We start from the raw sequence: 27,611 nt of genomic DNA, 5'->3' as shown, positions 1-27,611 counted from the left end.
GTATATATATATATATATATATATATATATATATATATTTAAGGAAACGTATGGCAGCACCAATTCACACAAAGTTGGACGGGTGCTGTGTCCAGGGAATTCACTGCTTACCCTTAAATACAGTCGGAAAAGGACAGCACATCCAGTAGTACCAAAAAAATCTTTATTGGGCCACAGTGGCACAGTGAGGCGACGTTTCGGCTCAAAATCTAGAGCCTTTCTTGCCACAGTGGCCGAAACGTCGCCTCACTGTGCCACTGTGGCCCAATAAAGATTTTTTGGGTACTACTGGATGTGCTGTCCTTTTCCGACTGTATTTAAGGGTAAGCAGTGAATTCCCTGGACACAGCACCCGTCCAACTTTGTGTGAATTGGTGCTGCCATACGTTTCCTTAAATATATATATATATATATATATATATATATATATATATATATATAGGCAAATATGTGTCATTTGCATTCTGTTTTCACTGGAGACACATTGACCCACTATGTTCTGCTATGGAAAATAAAAATTGTTAGCTGCAGACTTCAAGTGGCATTAAATGAGGAGCACAATGAGGATGGTATTAAGGTTGATTCAGAATCATAATTACATGGTGCATAGGCTTTTAACCATGTCTTTAAAATATTGTTCATGCAGATAATTAATTATGCAAATCATAGGGAAAAGGTTTTCTTTCGAGGTTGAGGAGCAAATTTGTCAAACAATGAAGTCATGATAAAAGAGGCAACAATAATTATGTTGGGTAAATCACTACGCTATGTAATTAGTTATGACCTCTGACTATGATAAATGTACATGTGACATTATTCTCTTGGCATGGTCTTTAAAAAGCCTCTACCCTTAGTAAAGAAAAAAATCCTTGACCTAGAAGTCCATCACTTGCCCCTTGGGTGAAATCATTTTCCATTCTATTCATTTCTTAGGTAAACCATGGAACAGAATCTGTTTGACAACCACTAATGACTTCTACAGAGCACCCATAGGCTTTGTCACAATAGTTGCACAGTTTTATACGAAATGACTATGCTTACTCTGTATTAATTTTACTGCCTGTGTGTCAGTACTCATTGTCATTCTGCATGGTATTCATGAATCCAAATGAACAGAAGTAAGAGAAGAAGTAGAAATCATGGTAACCTTATGAAATATCTGATCTCATACACCGACGGGTGCACCACCAATGAGGCCAGGTGAGGCCTCAGGCAGCATCAGTTGGGGGCAAGAGGGGGGTAGCCGTAGGGCCGTGGGCTAAAGGGAAGGTGTTAGGTTAAGAAATTGGCATTGGGGAGTGGGGGCGCCCTTTCAGTTTTAGTCTAAGGCAGCAGAAAGGCTAGGTGCAACCCTGCATACACCCACCAGTTCCTAAATGAAACACAAAGTTTCCTGAAATCCTTTGTTGATGTACCAAGATTTTCATAATGATCCTCTGTGTGTCTGACTATCTTTCTAAAATTGTATGTTACTTTTATTTTGCAGTTGAAAGATGTATGAGTGTAATGCAGTCTGGGACACAGATGATAAAACTGAAGAGTGGAACAAAGGGTCTGGTCCGACTGTTCTACCTGGATGAACATCGTACATGTATTAGATGGAGACCCTCCAGGAAGAGTGAGAAAGCTAAAAGTAAGTTTGTTTTTCATCTTATTGAAAACTAACACTCATTGTATAAATGATCAATAATTTCCTGTGATTCTATCGGGAACTGGACTCTGCGAGTCCTATGGATCCTGAGAATGAAGGGGGCACAGTTCTTGTTTAGTGTTGTGTCCCCTTCTAAGTTTTCGTTTGTTTCGTGATGCTCCTGGGCACCTCGCTGCGAAAGAAACTGCAGCCATCCCAATTTAATTAAATGGAGCTCCCTACACAACAGGAGGCCATGGTGCCACTGTGCAGGGATAAGACATTGAAGGGAACGCAGCAATAAACCAGAACTGTATCCACTTTATTTTCAAGATTGTTGAAGGTCTACCAGTCCTAAAGTTTTGGCATATTGTAGTGACACGACATCACTTTATAATGCCTCATAGACATGTCAGTGATTTCCATCAGTGATTTTGAGCCAAAACCAGGTGCAACTCTAAACACAGAACAGGTGCAGATTTTTCCCTTGTACCTTATGTCTGTGTAGCCTCCACTCCTGGTTTTGGCTCACAATCACTGATGGAAATCACTGACCGGAACACTGATGTGTGAATGAAGCAGAAGATGGGAATACATGCTAGCTACATGGATATATATACTGGAACCAGAGTAGGATGTGACTTTAGCTACTTTTCCCCTTAGAAATGTTACCATCGAAAGCATACCTGACTGTTCAAAAAAAAAAAAGCTTGTGTAATGGCTGTGCTTGTTTGTACAATCAAATCTGTGAAGAAATAGTTTTTTTTTTGGCTTCCCTAATGTCTTTTTCAGACATGTTATTCTGTTTGAGCTGCACAGTTAGATGCATTTCTTTCACAAGCCCCCCCGCATCTCCCTTCTGTGGATTCTGCAAGTACTGTACTGAAGTGACGTCCTTTCCCTTACTTTCCACTATGTTCTCAGCTCTGGAGCTCACAGAACAGATAAGGCGGGATAAATCACACCTACAGAAAGTCAGGACGCTCCTGTGATCCTGTGATGAAACTGTGTAGAAGCTATTCTTTTATCAGGATCTCAAATATCTCTGACATGCCCCTACTTCTTCTCTGCTGTCTTCTGTGTCTTTGTTACTAGGGACAGATCTTTCTTGGTAACAGACAGACTGCAAATGATGTGGAAGTGAGACCCCTAGTGGCCATGATTTTACAGCTTTTTTAGTTACTCCATTCTCTATTAAAAGGAGTCTTTCACCTATAATGACCGTTATAGAACACTAACACCATTATCAGCATTGTAGTCCCAATATGTGAATGCTACTTACTGTTTAGCTGGCCGTCGCTTATTTTCTTCCAAAAAAACACTTTTATTCAATATGCAAATTAGGTCTGAAGGTGTCCAGGCCCCTCGTCGCTATTCATCTGAAACCCCTTCCCCTTTCACCACTCTGGCTAGATCGGGATGTTGGGGCCGGCGCATGCGCAATAAATGCTCCGATGCCCATAATGGGTAATGCTGTGCGTAAGTGCGGTGATTCGGATGCACGGCATTTCACACTGAAGGGAGGAGGTTATCAGAAGAACCTAGGGCGGGCCAGAGTGGTGGTGGGTGGGGGGGGGGGGGTTTAGATGAATAGCAACGAGGGGTCTGGGCACCTTCAGACCTAATCTGCAAGTGTTTTTTTTTTTTTTGAGAAAATAAGCGACGGCCATCTAAACAGTAAGTAGCATTCACATATGGGGACTATAATGCTGAGAATGGTGTTGGTGTTCTATAACGGTCAGTATAGGTCAAAGACTCCCTTTAAATGAAAGTATGTGAAAATACAGTGACTTCTAGTCTTTTCACATGCTTTGATTTTGAAAATTAAACTCAGGTATTAGTGAAGGACTTGATTTGCCTGACATAGTCCTGATTGTTTTGCTCTCATTATCGTGAATAATTGTAACTATAGCTGCAATCAATCATGGTGCTTGACATCAAGGTGGACTGAAAGGGGGGGGGGGGGGGGGTGTGTGTGTGTGTGAGGGTTTAGCCACTGACACAGAGTGCCGACATATATTAGAGGGAAGTTGGCTGAACCCACAGATTTTTTAAGGATCAGCGAACTCTCTCATCTAAGTTGGGGGTTTCCCAGCTCTCCCCCTGATGGTAGATATTGGAAGAAAGAAAGAGATTGGGCTTACTGGACTTCAAGAGGTGTCTGACTTCACTCATTCCATTTTCCCTATTCAAAACACACAAAGGTGATGAGCGCCCACCCCTTTCTAAAAACTAGTTTCCTTGACCCTTAGAGGACTTTCTATTTTCCATTTTTGTGTTTTTAGTTTTTCACTCCCCGCCTTCCGATAGTACTAACGGTTTTATTTTTCCGTTCACCTAGCATTTTTATCACCGTTCACTATGTGGTAAAATTGACCTGTTACCCTCATTCTCCAGGTCAGTACGGTTACAACATTATCACACTTGCATGTTAATACTGAAAAAAATAAATACCATGTTCTGACCCCTATTTTTTGTAATTATGTGTACGGAGCTGTGTAAGGGCTCATTTTTTGCGGGGCTATCTGTACTTTTCAGTGATACCATTTTGAAGTCTATGTGACTTTTTGATCACGTTTTATATAAAAAAAAAATATGGAGAGTTGAAGTGACAAAAAATAGCGAATTGGCTGTTTTAATTTATTTTTTTCCCGCTACACCATTTGCCTTATGGCATTAATATTGTTATATTTTAATTGTATGTGTATTTTCTCACGCGGAGATGCCCATGATTTATATTTTTTAAAACTTTTTACATTTCCTTAAAAAAATAAATTTAAGACACCCTGGCTGACTATAACTAGCAATCATTAGATTGCCCATTGTTTTCATTGATGGCTATATAGCCATCATTGAACACTTCATTTTTAATATAACAATACAGTGCTGCCACCAAGTGGCCTGTATTGGTATATTTATCTAATAGCCTCCGAAGCCTGTTTAAGGCTTCGGGCTATTAGTGCAGTGTAACAAGGCTTAGTCAAGTTTCACCTCTTTTTATGCCCAGAACAACCCAAATTTGCCAGCACAGTCCCTACAAATTCTGGACTGTTCATTTGTATTTATAGAGAGGCCTAGTGGTCGACGAGCTAAGAATTATTGATGAACATTTGTGAGTAGTTATTTTATACATAAAAGTACATTTTTGCATTAATAAAAATGTGATTCTTGGAAAAGCCCTTTAGGGTCTTCAAGGACCTTGTTACTCTGTCCTGTTAAGGCCTCATGCACACGACCGTTCCGTTTTTTGCGGTTCGCAAAGCGTGAATCCGCAAAAAATGGAAGCTGTCCGTGTTGCCTTCCGCAATTTGCGGAACGGAAAGGGCTCCGGCAATATAAATGCCTATTCTCGTCAAGCTGACAAGAATAGGACATGTTATATTTCTCGTACTTTTTACCATTGGGGGACACAGACCATTGGTATAGCTTAGAGGTATTAGTAGGAGGGACACTATGCAAACACAAAAGAGCTCCTCCTCCTCGGGCTATACCCCCCCGACTCCACCAGGAGGAACTCAGTCTTTGCTTAGTGTCTGGTGAAGGAGGTTGACACTTTTTGATTCGTCTCCCTTTTGTTATTTTTCTGCTAGCTGGGGACGCAGGTCAGCATGGCGCCTTCCTGGTCCCCCATGGAGTGCCCGGCTGCCTCCATTATCCCCCCAAGAAGGCAAGTGGATCCGGGCTCGACCTGTCAGCTCCGGCTTCCCACCAGCTCCTGGGTCACCTGCTGCCACCCTCCACCAGAACACTGCACTCCTGGGCAAGAAGTCTGCATCCAGATGTCTTCGAGGAAATCTGCCACAGATGGGGCCGTCCGGATGTGGACTTGATGGCGTCCAGGCTCAACAACAAGCTCCCGGTGTTCCTGGCTCACGCCCGGGATCCGAAGGCGTACGGGGTGGACGCGCTGGTGTCTCCGTGGCAGGACTTCAGTCTCCTCTGTCTTCCCTCCGCTTCCTCTACTTCCGAAGGTTCTACGCAAGATTGAAGCGGAAGGGATTCCGACCGTTCTCATCGGCCTCGCCGCGCGTGGTTCTCAAACGTGGCTCGGATGCTGGCGGACGCCCCATGGCCTCTTCACGACAGAGAGGATCTACTGTCTCAGGGCCCGCTCTTCCACCAGAATTTAAGGTCTCTTCGTTTAACGGTGTGGCTGTTGAAACTGCCATCCTGAAGAAGAGAGGGTTCTCGGATTCGGTGATAAGAACAATTATCAGTGCAAGGAAACCGGCTTCTTCCAAGATCTACTATCATACCTGGAAGGCCTTCCTGGCTTTTTGTGAGACCTCGGGGTTCCCTCCCCTTCACTTTTCCATCCCGATGGTGATGTCTTTTCTTTAGTCCGGCCTTGAGATGGAACTGTCGCTGAGTTCCCTAAAGGGTCAGGTTTCTGCGTTGGCAGTCTTTTTTCAGAGATCCCTTGCTCTTATGGGTCCTGTGAAGACTTTTCTGCAGGCGGTGGCACATTTGGTTCCCCCTTTGCCTTCTTGGGATCTCAATTTGGTCCTGCGTGCTCTGCAGTCGGCCCCCTTCCAGCCTCTGGGTGAGGTCTCCCTGACTTTTCTCACCTGGAAGGTGGTCTTCCTTGTGGCCATAGCTTCCATCAGACGGGTGTCGGAGCTGGCTGCACTTTCCTGTCAAGAGCCTTTTCTGTTTTTTCACCAGGATACGGTTGTGCTCTGTCCAGTTCCCTCCTTTTTGCCCAAGGTGGTCTCTCCCTTCCACCTTAACGAGCATCTGGTCCTGCCCTCCTTTTACCCTTCTCCGGCAAACCCCAAGGAACGCGCTCTTCATTCCCTGGATGTCGTACGGGCCCTGAAGGTGTATCTCGCGGCTACCGCTTCCGTCCGCTGTTCAGATTCCCTTTTTGTGATTCCTGAGGGACCTCGTAAGGGTCTGGCGGCCTCCAAGGTCACTGTGGCACGATGGATCCGCTCGGCTATTTCCGCGGCTTATTGCGCTCGTGGTAGGGTTCCCCCAGCTAGGCTTACAGCTCACTCCACTAGGGCTGTGGGGGCTTCCTGGGCAAGGCGCAATCGTGCCTCTGCGGCTTAGCTATGTAAGGCGGCCACCTCGTCGTCCTTACATACCTTTACGAAGTTCTATCAGTTGCATTCTCTGGCTTCGGCGGATGCTGTCTTTGGCCGCAGGGTTTTGCAGGCTGTGGTTCCTGTTTGACTGTTGGACGTTCCTCCTTGCGGTGCTGATATTTTTTCCCACCCCATGGACTGCTCTAAGACGTCCCATGGTCTGTGTCCCCCAATGGAAAAAAGTACGCGAAAAGGAGATTTTTTGTGAAACTCACCTGTAAAATCTTTTTCTCATCTTTTCCATTGGGGGACACAGCTCCCACCCATTCTGCCTGTTGCAGGAGAGATTTTCAATTCAGTTTCTGTTTCTGGTTGGACTTTACGGCTTGGTCCGATGGCTTCTATTATTTTTTCAAGTCTCCTTCTCCTACTGCTTTTGCAACGCCTGAGTTCCTCCTGGTGGAGTCGGGGGGTATAGCCCGAGGAGGAGGAGCTCTTTTGTGTTTGCATAGTGTCCCTCCTACTAATACCTCTAAGCTATACCCATGGTCTGTGTCCCCCAATGGAAAAGACGAGAAAAAGATTTTACAGGTAAGTGTCACAAAAAAATCTCCTTTTTTTTTTTTTTTAACGGGGCCGCGGAACGGAGCCACGAATGCGGACAGCACACGGAGTGCGGACCTAAACAACGGTCGTGTGCATGAGGCCTAACAATGCAGTCACTCCTGTTCTATATGTAAATGCATTTCTTCCTCTTAATTCTTTTAATGAAATAATAGTTCTGGTTTTCAGAAGTACTTTGGATTTAACCTAATTTTTCTTCATTTGTTGAGGAGTGAATTGTGGTATATACTCTTGTAATAAGTATATAATTTTTTCATGTTATATTATTAATATATGCAGTCATAACGCGTTAACTAGATGTGATAACTCTCCAAGTGTGACTGTTAACTCTGCTACATCTGTAGTATATTTTCCTCTTAAGAGGCACAAGCTTATTTTTTTTTCTAACATTTTCTAGATAATTCATGTGATTTACAACTCTATAAGATGAAATGTCCCTAAGTATGTCATTATCTAAAAATAGGGTACCGTTTCTTAAATAAAGAATGATAAGTCTGACTTTGATGTTCAGACTGTGCTCTATAATTACATTTCAGAGTTAAACCAACGGGAACAGGGAGTGCGCTTTACACTCCATAACTTTTCCATGTTAGACATTTACAATTAAAATACCCTTTTTTTTTATTTTACATTTCTCTCATGTCTGTAGAAGAATGAGTTATCTCCTTACTCTGGAACTGAACCGAATTCACCCGTTCTTTGCACTACAGGTTAATGACCCTGCTTTCATCTGACTGTGATGATCCACTCATGTCACCGTGAGGGTATATACTATTCTGTGAAGCACACAGATACATAGCAGACCGTGTCCTTGTTGGTGATTCTAGATTAGCCTCTATTCCCTGATGGCATGCTTTTATCATTTACATTACTCCCTAATTTCTACCTATGATAAGTACAGTGTTTAACTTTTATGGCATATTGTTAAAATTATTTTTTTCTCTGTCTTTACTCTGATGGCATATGACATGCCAACACAAAGAGGTGTCCATGGAGGGTTATGCACCCTTCTATTAGGCCATGCACAGGGTCCTTTTACATTGGCAGATTTTTAGCTGGGAATGAGCTTTGTTTAGTTCCATTTAGTAGACCAGTTGTCGATACTGAATGTGCATACTTGGCAACAGTTCTGATTCTACCTGGACAATCCTGTCAAGTAGGCGTCTGCCTCAAAGTGGGCATTATGTGGGTGGTTTCAGGAACATTCCCAGATAGTATGAGCAGTGGAGGCTTAAAGAGTAACTACATTTTTATAATAATTTTTAATACGTTGTCCCTAATCCCCTAAATAAAAATGTTCTAATATACTTTATGAATTTTGTATTTTTACAGTACTTTTAGATCCCTAAAGTGCACCATTCAGTGTGCGCTTCAAACTCTGTTCTCCCTACACCACTGACAGCTCAGCGGTGTACAGAGTACTCATTTTATGAATGGTGCTGCAGCAGCGCAGGGAGTACGGGCAGGAACGCTCATTGCTGCACCTGCCCACGCTCCTTGGACAATTACTAACTTTTGGCATTGTACATGGGTACTTTGTGCCCATGTACTATGCCAGGATTAGCTGAGCGGAGCGGGCTCCTGCTTCTGCCTGCTAAGCTAAGAGAACTGCATGACAGTTCTCTTAGCTTAGTGGAGCAAGCACAGGCAGGAGCCCGCTCAGCTAATCCTGGCATAGTTCATGGGTACATTTTTGGAGCGATGCAGTGACATATGAACATGGGACCAATACAGTTGCCTTCGGCTGCCAAGGGCACAGGTCACTGCGCCACCAATGCTTAATACTGGCGGGGCTTGGGGGGTAGGGGGGGCGCACTGCGCCACCCATGTCTAATACTGGGGTTGGGGGGGGGGACTGCACCACCAATGTCCAATACTGGGCTAGGGGGGGCGCACTGCGCCACCAATGAAGCTTAATCTTTCATTTATTCATATACAGGAGGCGGGAGCTGGCTGCAGGATCACATAGCCGGCTCCCGACCTCTATGAGCAATAGCTGCGATCCGCGGCACCTGAGGGGTTAACTACCGCAGATCGCAGCTATTGCTCATAGAGGTCGGGAGCCGGCTATGTGATCCTGCAGCCAGCTCCCGCCTCCTGTATATGAATAAATGAGAGATTAAGCTTCATTGGTGGCGCAGTGGCCACAGCCCCTCCCCTTCTCTTCTCCTCCCTCCTCTCATTGGCGGCAGCAGCAGCACAGGGGGAGGAGACACTGCTTCCTTCTCCCCTGTGCTGCTAAGGGGAACACGGAGAGCGCTGAGAGCAGCGCGATCTGTGTTCCCCATACGCTATCGGAATATCGGCAAAATAGATGCCGATACCGATAGCGTTCAAAATCCTCAATATCGGCCGATAATATCGGTAAATCCGATAATCGGTCGATCCCTACTGCTTTACATCTACTATTCTTACTATCCTTAGGATAGGTCATTAGTATGCGATTGGTGGGGTTCCACAGCCTTCTCTCAGCTTTCCCTAGGCCAGTGATGACACATTCATCTGTCATGTGGTGTAGGCGCAGCTCAGCCACATAGAAGTTAATGGGGCTGAGCTTGATACCAAGCACAGCCATTATACGGCGGCACTCACAGGTTTGCTGGTGACTTCTCAAACAGCTGACCGGTGGGAGTCTCGAGTGTCAGACCCCACCCATCAGATAATGGTGACATCTCCAGAGAATAGGTCATCAGTATTAAAGTCTTGGAAAGATCCCCAAAACAACTATGCACTGAGGGGCAAAAAAAAAACATTTGCATTTGTGTTCAAACTGCATTTTTGGTCAATTGAAGCAGCAGTTTACAATAAGAAAGGTAATTATTTAAATGCCTAGTTCATTCATGGTTGGAAGTAGATATTTTCCTAGCTGGGAGGAGTAGGTGTCCAGCCATGCTTTGAAGTCTCCCAGGATTATCCATCTAGGGTGTTCCAATGCTAGACAGGATAGAAGATCAGCCATTTCCTTGAGAAAGTCTGAGCCACTGCCAGTAGATGAGCAGTATGTTTATGCTTTTCTTGGCTGAAAGTTGCGCTTCCAGGCATTCAAAAGAATGGGTGGGGCCTACAGCAAAGGGTTTGATTTTTAAACTGGATTTGAAGCATAGTGCAACCCCTCCTCCTTTGCGGTCTTGTCTCTCGCAGTGTAGCACAGGGTAGTTGGCCCGCACAGCAGCTTCCACAGTGGGCCCATGGTTTTGAGACAGCCATGTCTCAGTTAGTTAGAAAGGCCAGATCTGAAGTCTCTAAGTTATGTATAACTGCTTTTTTGTTATTTATTCACCTGACGTTGCATAGTACTGCTTTAATGTTATCCTTCCTGAGATTTGGAGTCCGTGTTAACAGCACCCAGCTTGGGCCTGCATTTAGAAGAGTGGCAAGTGTCTCTGTTTGGGAGTTCTGGGTCTTTTCTTGTTAAAATTGTATCTGATGTTTTTTTGGTGGTAATTTGGGATTGCTTTGTATTCCAATTACGAGATCTTCCTCCCTTCCCCCTTTTACCTCTGACCATGTACTCATTTTAAAGAGGACCTTTCACCTCTCCTGACATGCCTATTTTAATAGCTTAATGCTTTCCCCATGTAATAACAATTCTGGAGCATCTACTCTTATTGCTCTATGTTGTGCCATTTCTTTATTATTTGCACTAGAAGTTCTGAATGAATTGCTATTAGCCTTCAGTAAGGGTACAGAGGGTGGTAACCAGTTGGGGGTGTCAATCTGAAAATGGCAGCACTGATTGGATAGAGTGCAGGTACACTCCCCCAACTGGTTACCTCCCCTCTGTACCCTTACTGAAGGCTAATAGTAATTCATATATAACTTCTAGTAGAAGTAATAAAGGAATGGCACAACATAGAGCCATATGAATAGATGCTCCAGAATTATTGTTAAACAGGGAATGCATGACGCTATTAAAACAGGAACGTCAGGAGAGGTGAAAGGTCCTCTTTAATGAGCAAAAGCAAGGGGACAGACTGTCCTTAATATACAGTATCTTTTTCGTGGTTAGATCTAAATGTTTTACTATACAGTATTCATTAAGGTTATAAGTGCACCCTAGTGGTGGCTGCAGGCAGACAGAATTGTATCATTTAGGCTGGGTTCACACCTGAGCGTTTTACAGCGCGTTCCTACGCGCTGTAAAACGCTCAACAGGCAAAAACCAATGATTCCCTATGGGCATGGTTCTCATCTGAGCGTTTTACAGTGCATACGAACGCGCTGTAAAACGCCCTATGCCCCAAGAAGTACAGGAGCTTCTTTGGGGCGTATTGTCGCGCGTAACACCTCTGTTTTTCATTGTGGTTAATAGCAAGAACGCGCGTACGACGCGTGTTTCCAAAACACATAAACGCCCCAAAATACGCCTCAAAAACGCCTGTAAACAGCGCTTATCAAATACTCTCATGTGTGAACCTAGCCTTACAGGGAATCTATCAGCAACTTTGTGGTGAGCTAATGAAGGGCAGAATAAACTAGTGACCGATACCTTCACCAGACACCGGATTACCTTCTGCCATTTTGCTAAAGCTCTGCACCAGAAATGCAAAATATCTGACATTTGAAAAGTATGCTAAGAACTTGTGCAGTGGAGATCTCAGCGAGGAAAGCACCCTGAAATCAACTGTGCGTGTGGCGATTAAGTCTTTCCGGTTCAAGCATGGGATTTCAGGGCCCGGCCACCGAACAGTCAAAATACTTGGGTGTGTTAATCAGACTGTGAGGGGGAGCAGCCATGGGGGGTTCAGAAATAATTGTTCAATATGATGTCTGATTTTAATTTTTCAAATCAATTATGGCTTAACCCCTTTAAGAAATCAGTCAGCACTGAATGTTGCACCTAAACATTACAAGATGTTAAAAGGTGCACATTGTCTTTTTTTTTATATCGGGGGGTTTGCCCTGCCACACTACCATCACTAGACTGCCAGCACCCCAGTTCATTTTGCCCCTTGTTGGCACAGCAATTCCCATTACTTACACAGCGGTGACGCATTAAAGTCCTGCTGCACTTACATACCGCCGGAGTCGCTATATTCTGTGGTCCTGTGAGCACACATTTACCTCGGCTAAGCAATCAACCTTTTATAATGTGCACAAGCAAAATGCGTCTTTTAAAGATGAGATATTTTCTGTACAACACACAGCTATCCCCTGAGCATTTCATCCAAAGCCTAATTTTGTCTTTCTCATTTCAGTTATAATTGATTCAATTTACAAAGTCACGGAGGGGAGGCAGTCTGAAATCTTCCATCGCCATGCCGAGGGAAACTTTGACCCCACTTGCTGTTTTACCATTTACCATGGTAACCATATGGAGTCTTTGGATTTGATAACATCCAACCCAGAGGAAGCCCGGACATGGATTACAGGGTTAAAGTATTTGATGGCTGGAATAAGTGACGAAGATTCTCTCGCCAAAAGACAACGAACTCATGATCAATATCCTTTAGTAATAACTAATACTCTGTTTTTACTTGTATATTTATCTTAACAGCTAAGTATCTGCCTACTTACTATGCGTACAGTATATACCGTATAGAGTACTGTTTTATTATATCTGCAGATAATAAGTCTAATATTATTTAAGGATTCTTATTTCACATTCTACCGTATTACTGTCTTCAGACTTTCACTTTTTTCACTTTTTGTTATACCGTGGCCTTGTGCTAAAATAAATAATAAAAATCAAGTTTTCCCCATTATTCCGCATTCAGTACCCCATAATAAGAGGTTAAAAGATAATTTTGGTAATGTTTGCAAATTTGTTAAAAAGGAAAAAAAAAAACTTTTCATGGACATAAGTATTCAGACCCTTTGCAACAACACTTAAAATTTAGCTCTGAGCACCTCCCATTTCTCTTGATGATCCTTGAGATGTTTCTACAGCCTGACTGGAGTCTACCTGTGGTAAATTAAGTTGATTGGACGTGATTTGGAAAGACACAGCCCTTTCTATATACGGTCTCACAGCTGGAAATACAAAAACTAAGCTATGAGGCGGAAAGAGCTGCCTGGAGAGCTCACAGGATTGTGTGGAGGCACAGATCTGGAGAAGGGTAGAAAAAAGTTTTGCTGCTCTGAAAGTTCCCAAGAGCACAGTGGTCCTCATAATTTTTAAATGAGAAAATTTTGGAACAAACATGACTCTTCCTGTAGCTGGCCGCTACATCAAACTGAGTAATTGGGGGAGAAGGGCCTTCATAATAGAAGTGATCAAGAACCCAATGGCTGACCAAGATCACTCTGGCTGAGCTCCAAAGACCCTGTGTGAAAATGGGAAAACATCTTAGAAGGTCAACCATCACTGCAGAGTGGCCAGAAAGAAGCCTTTCCTCAGTAAAAGAAACATAAAAGTTTGCCAACAAAAAAAACTAAAGGACTCTCAGACTGTGAGAAACAAGATTCTGATGTAACCAAGATCGAACTTCTTTGCCTCAATTCGAAGTGTCTTTTTGGAGGAAACCAGGCACTGCCCGATGCCATCCCTGCAGTAAAGCATGGTGGTGAGGGAAAACTGAAATTCCTAATGAAAATCTGACCTTGAGCTCTCTAGACCTCAGACTGGGCTGAAAGTTTACTTTCCAAAAAGACAATGACCCTAGGCACACAGGCAAGACAACACAGGAGTGGTTTAGGGGCAACTCTGTGAATGTACTTGAGTGGTCCAGCCAGAGCCCTGACTTGAACCCAGTCAAACATCTCTGGAGAGACCTGAAAATGGTTGTTGACTGACTATCCCCATCGAAGCTGACAGAATTTAAGAGAATCTGCAGAGAAGAATGGCAGAAAATGCCAAAATCCAGGTGTGCAAACCTTGTGGCTGCATACTCAAGATTGGAGGCTGTAATCGAAAGCAAGATTTTAGTTTTTGCGTTTCAATAAATTTTGTTTTTACTTTCTCATTGGGGAGTATTGAGTGCGGAATGATGGGGAAAAACATGATTTTTTAAATTTTATTTTAGCACAAGGCCATAACATAACACAATGTGAAAGGGTCTGAAAACTCTCAGAAAGCAATATATATATATATATATATATATATATATATATATATATAATGTGTGTATATGTATATATGTGTACTTCAGCAATACATATTTCTCATTTATCCACAGGAATATTAGTAATTTTATCATTGTTAATGATGTTCTCTAGCGTAGGGTAACCTGTTCCTCCAAAATGGCCACAACACACTCACTTGGCAGCTCCGTTGCAAGCCCGGCCACCACTTCATGCAGCTGCTCTCTACCACAGCTGTATAATGGCTATTATAACACTTTTACAGAGCTTTTTCCCTAACCTAATAAAAAGGAAACTAGCAGATATACATCCTCAGGCTGTCCTGTTTTGTCAAGCTGTTTGACGGTCTTTTCAGCCATTCTTAGTTTTGGCAGACTGAATGAAGCAGACTGGCTAATAAAACTCCAGTGGTAATGAAGGGATGCTGAAGCAGGGTGACAACCCCTAAAGGAATGGTTACGGTGGCAGCCATTTTCCCCACAAACAGATATGACTGAGAAACATCTGAACAGAGTTCTATACGAGCACAGCTGAAGGGCGCATGAAGTGGCGATTCCTTGTTTTTTGGTAGAACTGCTTTTGATACCTTTCACCTCTTCTTCAGTCTATGTTCTGCGTTCTTTAGCTCCTGTATGGTAGAAGCTTGCCTTTTCATTTGTTCTCTCCATGAGTAAAGACATCATTCAGATAAATGAAGCGGCCATAAAAATAATAGGGTTGTTCTATTTCTGCAGTTTAATAACGGATATACATTAATAGTCATATATAGTCTATCACTGTGAGAATAAAACGAGCAGCTGGAAGTCTGCTGTGTGATCCGAGCCCCGTTGCTGTTCCAGCTGGCAGCGAAACTTGACAAGAGCCACAGAGGAATAGGCTGAGGTTGACAGGGGTGGAAGACGGCTGCTATTGTGCAGATAAAGGGCCACCCTGGGACAGCGGGCGCACAGAGGGGTGGGGATTGCATCACATTGTAAAATCTGGAATCTTTCACGTTTCTGTTTTTGTTGCTTATGCAGATTTTTAGCTTTATGCAACTAGGCTAGGACGTATACAGGGTTTGCATGCTACAGATAGCCTTTTATAGTTATGGCCTCTTTCAATTCACTAAATGAGCCCGGTAACACATTAGTTGCGCGTCTTTACTTTCCGTACAAAGCAATAATGGAAAAGATAAACTGAATGAACTAGAAGCCTTGTGGCCGATAAAATCCATTGGAATGTATATTAATGTGTTTGTTAAAATTTGCATGCCAGGCATTTTAGAATTCTCCCAGTGGACTCCTAAACGCTATTAATTCAGTGGCGGAGGCCTCCTTAATGAAACATTCATAAGCCTTTGCTGGAGACCCTATAATATTTGAATGCAATGGGGGAGAAGCCAGCAGATTCTCTAAAGGAAGTGGCATTGAAGGCACGTTTTGCTCTACATATTAAAGTGATTGGACACGTTTCATTGGCTTTTTTAGGCTCCCTGCACATGTCGAGGATTCTGGTGTAGAAAAACCAAAGCATAATGCAGTGCCAGCAAAGTGTATGACATCAGACAAATCACATGTACACTTTGCTTTTTTCTTCTGTGTGGAAATTGACCTGCTGTGAGTGTTACTTATATGATCTTTGGTCCGGATTTCACCCTTTTAAATGGAAGGATGAGATCTGCAGCAAAACTGCATCAAATCCGCCCCAAAAAAAGGGACAAGTAACGTGTGGATTTTGTTGCAGATTTGGTGCGGAACTTACAGAAATTCTTGTGGAATTTCTGTAAGTTTTCTCCCGCCAGTGTGCAGGTAGTCTTATAAGGTTTTAGGAAACTTGTAGGTCAAAGTCATTCTAAAAACAAAATGTCGCTTTTGTTTGGTTTGTGTCATCCACTAAATGTTAGAGCCACAGATGAGTACTGTTTGGGACAGTATAGATATATAGGTATGATGGTGCAGATGCTACTGCCCCTCTTATTGACCTCAAATAGTTGGACATGAGCAACAATCAATCAGTACCGGAAAAAAAAATCATCAGTTTTATCCCAATGCATTCTGAATGGAAAGAAATCTATTCAGGATGTATCAGGATGTCTTCAGTTCAGTCCCTTTTACAGTATTTGGCCGGAGAAAATACTGCCGCATGCTGCTGTAATTTCTCCGGCCAAAATTCCGGAACGTACAGTACAGACCAAAAGTTTGGACACACCTTCTCATTCAAAGAGTTTTCTTTATTTTCATGACTATGAAAATTGTAGATTCACACTGAAGGCATCAAAACTATGAATTAACACATGTGGAATTATATACATAACAAAAAAATAACAAAAAAGTGTGAAACTGAAAATATGTCATATTCTAGGTTCTTCAAAGTAGCCACCTTTTGCTTTGATTACTGCTTTGCACACTCTTGGCATTCTCTTGATGAGCTTCAAAAGGTAGTCCCCTGAAATGGTCTTCCAACAGTCTTGAAAGAGTTCCCAGAGATGCTTAGCACTTGTTGGCCCTTTTGCCTTCACTCTGCGGTCCAGCTCACCCCAAACCATCTTGATTGGGTTCAGGTCCGGTGACTATGGAGGCCAGGTCATCTGGCGCAGCACCCCATCACTCTCCTTCATGGTCAAATAGCCCTTACACAGCCTGGAGGTTTGTTTGGGGTCATTGTCCTGTTGAAAAATAAATGATGGTCCAACTAAACGCAAACCGGATGGAATAGCATGCCGCTGCAAGATTCTGTGATAGCCATGCTGGTTCAGTATGCCTTCAATTTTGAATAAATCCCCAACCGTGTCACCAGCAAAGCACCCCCACACCATCACACCTCCTCCTCCATGCTTCACGGTGGGAACTAGGCATGTAGAGTCCATCCGTTCACCTTTTCTGCGTCTCACAAAGACACAGTGGTTGGAACCAAAGATCTCAAATTTTGACTCATCAGACCAAAGCACAGATTTCCACTGGTCTAATGTCCATTACTTGTGTTCTTTAGCCCAAACAAGTCTCTTCTGCTTGTTGCCTGTCCTTAGCAGTGGTTTCCTAGCAGATATTCTACCATGAAGGCCTGATTCACAGTCTCCTCTTAACAGTTGTTCTAGAGATGTCTGCTGCTAGAACTCTGTGTGGCATTGACCTGGTCTCTAATCTGAGCTGCTGTTGAGGCTGGTGACTCGGATGAACTTATCCTCTGCAGCAGAGGTCACTCTTGGTCTTCCTTTCCTGGGGCGGTCCGCATATTTTTGAGCTCCTTGTTTTCCCTACCCACCTGCTGCTGATTCAGATGGAAAAACCTGGTAATCAGAGGTCGGTGGGTAGGGAGAGGGGTGAACTCATGAATAGGGGGACTCATTGGCATGCGCTGAAGCGGTTAGGCTGGTTTCACACGAGCGAGTGTCACGCTCTGGACTCACAGAGCTGCACCTGTCCTGAAATTCCAGCATTGACAGAGTCGCATAGCATTATATTGATTTATGATGCTATGTAATTCTTACAGTTCTGGAATGTATTGCACTACACTGAACGAATTATGTCAGTGTTATCCAGTACATTTGAGACCTCTAAGGCTTACATAGCATCATACATTAATTTAATGCAATGGGACCCCAGGCAACGCTGGAAGTTCAGGACAGGTGCTGCTAGTCCAGAGTGTGACACTCACTCGTGTGAAACCAGCCTTAGTGATAAAATGTGAGGGCAGCAGAAAACTGGTGACAGATTCCCATTAAATTTAGGCAGGTTCTCAGCAACCACTTACTTTTAACTTCTAAATGACAGACCGCTGAAATCAATTCACCTGTCACTACTTTACTTTATGCTGCTGTTAGTATGGGCAGCATAAGGCTACTTTCACACTAGCGTTCGGGCGGATCCGTTCTGAACGGATCCGCTCATAATAATGCAGACGGAGGCTCCGTTCAGAACGGATCCGTCTGCATTAAAATTGCAAAAAAAAAGCTAAGTGTGAAAATAGCCTCGGACGGATCCGTCCAGACTTTCAATGTAAAGTCAATGGGGGACGGATCCGCTTGAAGATTGAGCCACATTGTGGCATCTTCAAACGGATCCGTCCCCATTGACTTACATTGTAAGTCTGGACGGATCCGCACGCCTCCGCACGGCCAGGCGGACACCCGAACGCTGCAAGCAGCGTTCAGCTGTCCGCCTGTCCGTGCGGAGGCGAGCGGAGCGGAGGCTGAACGCCGCCAGACTGATGCAGTCTGAGCGGATCCGCTCCATTCAGACTGCATCAGGGCTGGACGGCTGCGTTCGGGTCCGCTCGTGAGCCCCTTCAAACGGAGCTCACGAGCGGACCGACGAACGCTAGTGTGAAAGTAGCCTAAAGGTGATGACAGGTTCCCTTTAATGAATTGGAGAATGACTATACAAGAAGACATTTCATTTGATATCTTTGGCTTTAAAGGTTAGTTCTACTTTAGGCTTTTTGGCTTTTTTCACATTGTATTTTTCAGTCTGCTGGTTTCCATTGACAGAAGCCTCTGACATATACCTCTGATGGATTCTCATGCGTAGTCATTTGTCATACATTCTATATACTTTTTTTTTATTTTATAAATGCCTCTGTATGTAATAGTGCAGGTTGCAAGGCTGAAAGTTGTTTTTCTTCAACATATACAGGCCCTACAAACACTACACACTCCTTTGGCCTCTGGTGAATGGGAATCTGTGGGTTAGTACTTCTGACGTGTTCGCCAGGAACTTTACTAGAGCAAGTGGGCAATATTAAACGCAGTGTGAATGTAGCCTTAACCCGTTAAATATGTCCACCGCATATGTATGGTGGAAGTCCGATCCCTAAACATGGTGCCTGTTCGCATGTGCAGCGGGCGCCAAAGCTGCGGAGTTTCAGCTATTTGGAATAGCAGAGACCCACGGCACATGTATGCAATCAGCCATAAGGCTGATCGCATACATTTTTCCCTTTTTAGATGCCGTGATCAAATGTGACCATGGCATCTGATCAGTCTGGAAGCAGAAGTCGCTCGCTTCCGTTCCAGTAACAGCGTTCCCCGACTAAGATCAGGGAACCTGTTACATCTCTGAAATAGCACGAAGCATCAAGCAGGCTTCGGAGCCTATTCAATTATGGCTATATAGCCATCAATTTAACACAATGGGCAATCTAATGATTGCCAGTTATTGTCACCCAAAGAAAAAAAAGACCAAAAAATGCATGGACTTACATGGAGCTGTTTTTATGCTTCCTATTGATTTCAATGGGATATTCAACACAGACACACAATGGGCCATGTTGCTCCTTTTTTTCCCACATAGAAAGTGCTGCTTCCCATTGAAATGAAAGGGAGGCTGTTTTGAAGCATTGTTTGGAGCTGCTTTTGAGACGGAAACAATCCAAACTCGGCGCCAAAAGACTGTCCCTTAAGATTATTATACGGTCAGTGCTGTAAGATTATTGCAGTACCACAACATCCTTTGGAGAAGGCGTTATGCACACAACTGTATTTTTCACATTTTTGCAGATAGTACACTGACCCATTCTATCCGGCCATTGCAGTTCAGTGTGGGTGGTCATTCGGTATTATGGACAAGAATAGACATGTCTATTGATGGGAGTGAGAAAAATGCAGATAGCACATGAAAGGTGTCTGCAGTTTGGAGATCTGTGCTTTGCATACTGAAAATACGGATATGGCCGGGTGCCTGAAGCCTAAATGCCATAGTTTATTTTCCTGCCTAAATTTAATGGGAATCTGTCACCAGTTTTCTGCTGCCCTCACATTTTATCACTAAGGCTGGTTTCACACGAGTGAGTGTCACACTCTGGACTAGCAGCACCTGTCCTGAACTTCCAGCGTTGCCTGGGGTCCCATTGCATTAAATTAATGTATGATGCTATGTAAGCCTTAGAGGTCTCAAATGTACTGGATAACACTGACATAATTCGTTCAGTGTAGTGCAATACATTCCAGAACTGTAAGAATTACATAGCATCATAAATCAATATAATGCTATGCGACTCTGTCAATGCTGGAATTTCAGGACAGGTGCAGCTCTGTGAGTCCAGAGCGTGACACTCGCTCGTGTGAAACCAGCCTAACCGCTTCAGCGCATGCCAATGAGTCCCCCTATTCATGAGTTCACCCCTCTCCCTACCCACCGACCTCTGATTACCAGGTTTTTCCATCTGAATCAGCAGCAGGTGGGTAGGGAAAACAAGGAGCTCATAAATATTTGGGACTCATTATTATGCAATGGAGCTGTTCAGTGCAAGATTTTGGCAGAATATCTGGGTCAGTTGCAGAAATTGACCCAGTATTTTGCTAAGGGGACCTGTCACTAGTTTGTTACCCTTGGTTTGGACAACTTAAAACTGGTGACAGATTCTCTTTAAAGGATTCATTTATAAGTCTAGTGCCGGTCAATTGAGAACTCTCAGAAAACCTTGCTTTAGGGCATCAACTTGTGGCCAGTTATTTTCCAGACCTGCCTCAGGATATGTTCAGATGTGGTGTTTTTTCTTAATTGTGATGGGAAAAATGCAGCAATAAATCTTGTGAGAATATTCTCTTAGATCTGATTCAGCAAATCAAAAGAAAGTTCACACAGTTTTGGAAGAGTGTTGTTTGGCGAAACTTCTTGGTTTTATCACTTCCTTAATGGATTCATACATGGGTAAAACAGACATTCGAAGAAGCCGACAAGAACGGAGATGGTTTGCTGAACATAGAAGAAATTTACCAGCTCATGCATAAGCTTAATGTGAATTTACCTCGCAGGAAAGTCCGGCAGATGTTCCAGGTTAGTTCTTGCTTGAATTGCGTAAGAGCACAATAGTTGTAGGAAGCTCATTGGAATTTTTGCAGATTTTTGGATCACACTGATAAACATGCATCTGTATGGGCTATTTTAACACTATACATGTATTGTTAAAGCATACCTGAGATTTCATTAAAACGTTTGTGTAATTGCTGTGCTTCACTGTACAGTTATAACTGAAAAAACAAGTTTATGTTTGGGTTTTCCTAATGTTTTTTTTCAGCCATATGATTCCTTATTTCAGCTGCAAAGCTAGATGCATTTCACTCAGAAGCGGGGGCGTGTCCATCCTGTCAGCAATGTACTACTGTGACATCCTTTCTCTTGCTTCCCACTATGTATTTTTTCATTTCTGGAGCTCACAGAACCTATGAGAGATGGTCATGAGGCTCCTGTGATGTTCAGAAGCAGTGTAGAAGCAGTTGTTTTATCAGGCTCATACTACCTCTGACACCCCCCCACTTCCTCTCTGCCATCTTCTGTGTCTCTGTTACTAGGGGCAAATTAAGTGGCAGTGAGATCCCTAGTGGCCAATGAAATCTGCTAGTTACACCATTCTCTATTAAATAAAATTCAGTGTGAAAGTACAGTGACTCTTTAAGTCTGTCTTACCAGCAACAGTGAGATTAATGTACAAAGGAGTGTTTGCTCCAGGATATATTGCCATATTTCTAAGCATTGTTCACTGAATAACCTGCCCCCATTGTAGCAGTATAAAACATGGTTATTCTCCATAATGGCACCAGCTAAAACAGTTATCATCAGAGAAGGAAATGTTAACCCTTTAAGGATACTGAGATCTTCCTTTTTTGCGTTTTTAGTTTTTCACTCCCCGCCTTCCCATAGTCCTAACTTTTTTTTTTCCATTCACATAACCTTATGAGGGCTTATTTTTTGCGGGATAAGTTGTACTTTGTAATGGCACCATTTATGGTTGCATACCATGTAGTAGGAAGTGGGGGAAAAATTGGGAAAAGCCGCAATTTTGATACAGATTGTTGTAAAAAAAAATGTTTACACTGTACAATATGCGGTAAAATTGACCTGTTATCTTCATTCTCCAGATTAGTGCGATTACAACAATACCACAGTTGTATAATATTTATTGCGTTTTAATACAGAATTCTCTTTTTAAACCTTTGAGGGGAAAAAAAAAATGTAAAACCATATTCTGACCCCTATAACTTTTTTGTAGTTACGTGTACGGGGCTGTGTGAGGACTCATTTTTTGCAGGACAATCTGTACTTTTTAGTGATACCAGTTTGAAGTGTGTGTGCAACTTTTTGATCACTTTTTATAAAAACATTATTGGGTAGTTGAAGTGACAAAGAATTATTAATTGGCATCTTTTATTTTTTCTCTTGTTACGCTATTCTCAGTACGCCATTAATATTGTTATATTTTAATTATATGGGCATTTTCGCACACGGCAATGACCATGATGTTTATATTTTTTATTGGTTAAGTATTTTTATTTTAAGGAAAGGGGGGTGATTTGAAATATATATATATATATATATATATATATATATATATATCTATATATATATATATATCTATATCTATATCTAAAAAATTGCAAAAACTTTGGTAAATTTTTTTTAAACTATTTAAGTCACTTTGGGTAACAATAACTGCCAATCATTAGATTGCCTATTGTTTTCATTGATGGCTATATAGCCATCATTGAGCATTTCATTTGCAATATAACAATACAATGCTGCCACCTAGTGGCCTGTATTGGTATATTCCTGAAATAGACACTGAAGCCTGCTTGAGGCTTCGGGCCATTTCAGCAATGTAACAGGTTCCCTGATCTCAGCCGGGAAACGCTGTTACCGGACTGCTCAAATGCCGTGGTCACATTTGCGGCTATGGTGCCCTCTGCAAGTGCGAGCGGGCACCATGTTTAGTGATCAGACCGGAGGTCCTCAAGGGGTTAAGCACTTTAGAAAATGTTTCCCTCTATGGATGCGATAATTTTGACTATTAAGACACACAAATTTTTGCAGTCATAGCTGTGTGTAAACACACGTCTAGTTAGTTATAATGGTTTGCCAGCAGGAGTGATTTCCTATATTACTGTTTGTATGTCAACCTTGGCTTTTCAAATAAAGTGGCAAGATGGGCAATCTCCCTCAAGAAGCAGTGCATCAAATTGAAGCGATCAGGTCAATGAGATGACAAATTGGAAAGCTCTGTTCTTTTTGGACTTATACAATTTCTGTGAATATGAATATTTTGCGGCCTGCAAAAAATACGGATGATGTCCATGTGCATTCCGTATTTTGCGGAACGGAACAGCTGGCCCCTAATAGAACAGTACTATCCTTATCCATAATACGGACAATAATGGAACATGTTCTATTTTTTTGCAGAATGGAAATACGGACATATGGAAACGGAATGCACACGGAGTAACTTCTGCTTTTTTTGCAGACCCATTGAAATAAATATTTCCGCATATGGTCCGCCAAAAAAAAAAAAACAGAACGAACACTGAAAGAAAATAAGTTTGTGTGCATGAGCCCTTACACTTATAGGGGATGCCCACTGATACTGAGAATAGGATACAGTTTTTCTTCTACAGGGAATTCTGTTTTCCCCTCTGAGATTTTTGTATTTCGCTACATGTTCCTGCAGAGCAAACATTATCCATTTCATCTACAGACAGGCACATAATGGCACTGCAATTCCTGCCTGACAGGCCCTCTATGCATTGGCTGCCTCACCCTAAGGACTAACCTACGCACCAAGGGGATTTTTCAGCAAAGTAAAAAGCAACAAAACATGTCATTGATAGAACAATCACAGTCACCATCTCAAAACCCTCTGAGAGTGATGCGAGTATTTGTAACATGCCATTCAAAAGTGTAAATGAAATCATATTTGTATCATCTTCGGCATATATTGATTGTAATGTGGTGTGATATTAAATACTTTTGTGATAAAAAAAAATAATCCAGAATACTGTATTTTTCACTTAATAATCGAATACTTCGCTGGCCGCTATGCTGCACAGCGCGGCCAGCGAAGTATCAGTGTGGAGGGAGGAGGCGGGGACACTCATGACGGGGCCCGGTGCAGTGCCTCTACTCTAGTACACCGGGCCCCGCAACTGTTAAACATTCAATCTGATCTATATCTAATTGTATATGCTCTGTACGGTACTTACTGTAGTACCTTAAGTATAGCATTAAGACGGCGCAGACCGACATCTCCCTTGGTCATGCGCCGCTTGCTCCAGCTCCCTCCTCATGCGCCGCCTGCCCCAGCTCCCTCCTCATGCGGCGCCTGCCCCAGCTCCCTCGGTCATGCGGCGCCTGCCCCAGCTCCCTCTGTCATGCGCCGCCTGCCCCAGCTCCCTCTGTCATGCGCCGCCTGCCCCAGCTCCCTCTGTCATGCGCCGCCTGCCCCAGCTCCCTCTGTCATGCGCCGCCTGCCCCAGCTCCCTCTGTCATGCGCCGCATGCCCCAGCTCCCTCTGTCATGCGCCGCCTGCCCCAGCTCCCTCTGTCATGCGCCGCCTGCCTCAGCTCCCTCTGTCATGCGCCGCCTGCCCCAGCTCCCTCTGTCATGCGCCGCCTGCCCCAGCTCCCTCTGTAATGCGCCGCCTGCCCCAGCTCCCTCTGTCATGCGCCGCCTGCCCCAGCTCCCTCTGTCATGCGCCGCCTGCCTCTTCATTCATAAAGTGAGATAAGCAGGCAGGCGGCGCATGAGGAGGGAGCTGGGGCAGGCGGCGCATGACCGAGGGAGCTGGGGCAGGCGGCGCATGACCGAGGGAGCTGGGGCAGGCGGCGCATGACCGAGGGAGCTGGGGCAGGCGGCGCATGACCGAGGGAGCTGGGGCAGGCGGCGCATGACCGAGGGAGCTGGGGCAGGCGGCGCATGACCGAGGGAGCTGGGGCAGGCGGCGCATGACCGAGGGAGCTGGGGCAGGCGGCGCATGACCGAGGGAGATGCCGGTCTGCGCCGTCTTAATGCTATACTTACGGTACTACAGTAAGTACCGTACAGAGCATATACAATTAGATATAGATCAGATTGAATGTTTAACAGTTGCGGGGCCCGGTGTATTAGAGTAGAGTCACTGCACCGGGCCCCGCCATGAGTGTCCCCGCCTCCTCCCTCTACACTGATGCATCTGATGGGGGATCTGTAGATGACACTTATGGGGATCTGTGGATGACATAAGTGTCATCCACAGAGCCCCATAAGTGTCATCCTCAGAGCCCCATAAGTGTCATCCTCAGAGCCCCATAAGTGTCATCCTCAGAGCCCCATAAGTGTCATCCTCAGAGCCCCATAAGTGTCATCCTCAGAGCCCCATAAGTGTCATCCACAGAGCCCCATAAGTGTCATCCACAGAGCCCCATAAGTGTCATCCACAGAGCCCCATAAGTGTCATCCACAGAGCCCCATAAGTGTCATCCACAGAGCCCCATAAGTGTCATCCACAGAGCCCCATAAGTGTCATCCACAGAGCCCCATAAGTGTCATCCACAGAGCCCCATAAGTGTCATCCACAGAGCCCCATAAGTGTCATCCACAGAGCCCCATAAGTGTCATCCACAGAGCCCCATAAGTGTCATCCACAGAGCCCCATAAGTGTCATCCACAGAGCCCCATAAGTGTCATCCACAGAGCCCCATAAGTGTCATCCACAGAGCCCCATAAGTGTCATCCACAGAGCCCCATAAGTGTCATCCACAGAGCCCCATAAGTGTCATCCACAGAGCCCCATAAGTGTCATCCACAGAGCCCCATAAGTGTCATCCACAGAGCCCCATAAGTGTCATCCACAGAGCCCCATAAGTGTCATCCACAGAGCCCCATAAGTGTCATCCACAGAGCCCCATAAGTGTCATCCACAGAGCCCCATAAGTGTCATCCACAGAGCCCCCCCCCATAAGTGTCATCCACAGAGCCCCCCCCCCATAAGTGTCATCCACAGATCCCCCCCATAACAGTGTTCGTCATCCACAGATCCCCCCCATAACAGTGTTCGTCATCCACAGATCCCCCCCCATCAGTGCGTCATCCACAGATCCCCCCCATCAGTGCGTCATCCACAGATCCCCCCCCATCAGTGCATCATCCACAGATCCCCCCCCCATCAGTGCGTCATCCACAGATCCCCCCCCCATCAGTGCGTCATCCACAGATCCCCCCCCCATCAGTGCGTCATCCACAGATCCCCCCCCATCAGTGCGTCATCCACAGATCCCCCCCCATCAGTGCGTCATCCACAGATCCCCCCCATCAGTGCGTCATCCACAGATCCCCCCCATAACAGTGCGTCATCCACAGATCCCCCATTAGTTCAAAACCTACCAAAAGCACACCTTTTGGTTCAAAATATTTTTTTCTTATTTTCCGCCTCAAAAACCTAGGTGCGTCTTATCATTAGGTGCGTCTTATAAAGCGAAAAATACAGTATTAAAGGAGTGACACCTTTAAAGGGGTTGTCCGGGTTCAGAGCTGACATACCCTTATTTTCACCCAGGCAGCCCCCCTGAGGCTACTATTGCAGCATCTCATGCTCCGATGCGCTCCCTTGCTCTGCGCTAAATCGTGCAGGGCACGGGCTCTTTTGTTTTCAATAACACATGGCCGGGCGGAAATTTCAACACACGACCGGGGCGCAGTGTGTTCGCTGAAGTCACCGCCTCTGATGGGCGGGCTTTAGCGCTGCCCTAGCCGTTTTACTGGCTAGAGCAGCACTAAATCCCGCCTATCAGTGCCGGTGACGTCACCGGGGTTCTTGGCAGCCCCATGGATAGCCCAGGTACGTCACCGGATCTCCAAAAAATGCCTTTGCCCTTCGCGATTTAGCGTAGGGCAAAGGAGAGCATCGGAGCATGAACTGCTGCGATGCTCATGTCAGTGGGGCTACCGGGGTGAAAATGGATATGTCTGGGTTCAGCTCTGAACCCGGACAACCCCTTTAAATGGCTAAACACAAAAATTTATATTTGCATGCTTTCAGAGTGCAGAGGCCCCTTCGTCAGGCTAGATTTCAAGTCAGTGACTGAGAGAAAGGCACACTATTTAATAGATGTATATAGGATAAGCCAGAGCAATAAATCAACTTGTTTAACCACTTAAATGGGGTTTTCATTATGCTTTAATATAATTTATGAAGGTATCTGTAAAGTTGTAATATATTTCTTTTACCTTTATGGCTGCTATGTTCTGGCCTGTTCCATGACCATGTCCATGCAGCTCTTTCTTAGTTTGGATGTATCGTTTCCATCCTCAGTGTGTTGTGCACCAAGTGTATAAATTGTTTTGTCCTTTTGCTGTTTATTTCTGAATATAGCTCAGTTTTTATTCAGTTTTGAGTGCTCACTGCATTCATACACCCAGTCTATCCTCTTCTTGCTTTTTTCGCATTCCTAAAGATGGGTTATTATTATGTACAGACTGGAAACCTCCTTTAGGGACCAGTTACAGCCGGACTCCTGCTGTTCAGTGCATGGGCACAGCTCCTGTATCTGTAGGTCATGGTGCCTTAATATATGGCGATCC

At 44.2% G+C, this 27,611-nt stretch overlaps 1 protein-coding gene across 1 annotated transcript in view; it reads left to right on the top strand.

The window, feature by feature from the left end:
• The window catches only part of PLCH1 (phospholipase C eta 1), a 263,641-nt gene that overhangs the window by 111,739 nt on the left and 124,291 nt on the right, over positions 1-27,611 (top strand). Inside the window, exons 3-5 of the mRNA XM_044290631.1 lie at positions 1,487-1,633; positions 12,483-12,726; positions 20,933-21,062. Of these exons, the coding sequence (XP_044146566.1) occupies positions 1,487-1,633; positions 12,483-12,726; positions 20,933-21,062 (521 nt within the window). The remainder of the gene's footprint in view (positions 1-1,486; positions 1,634-12,482; positions 12,727-20,932; positions 21,063-27,611) is intronic.

Source organism: Bufo gargarizans, chromosome 4 (genome assembly GCF_014858855.1).
Source record: "Bufo gargarizans isolate SCDJY-AF-19 chromosome 4, ASM1485885v1, whole genome shotgun sequence".
Lineage (NCBI taxonomy): Eukaryota > Metazoa > Chordata > Amphibia > Anura > Bufonidae > Bufo > Bufo gargarizans.
This window is presented reverse-complemented; position numbering and strand designations above follow the sequence as displayed.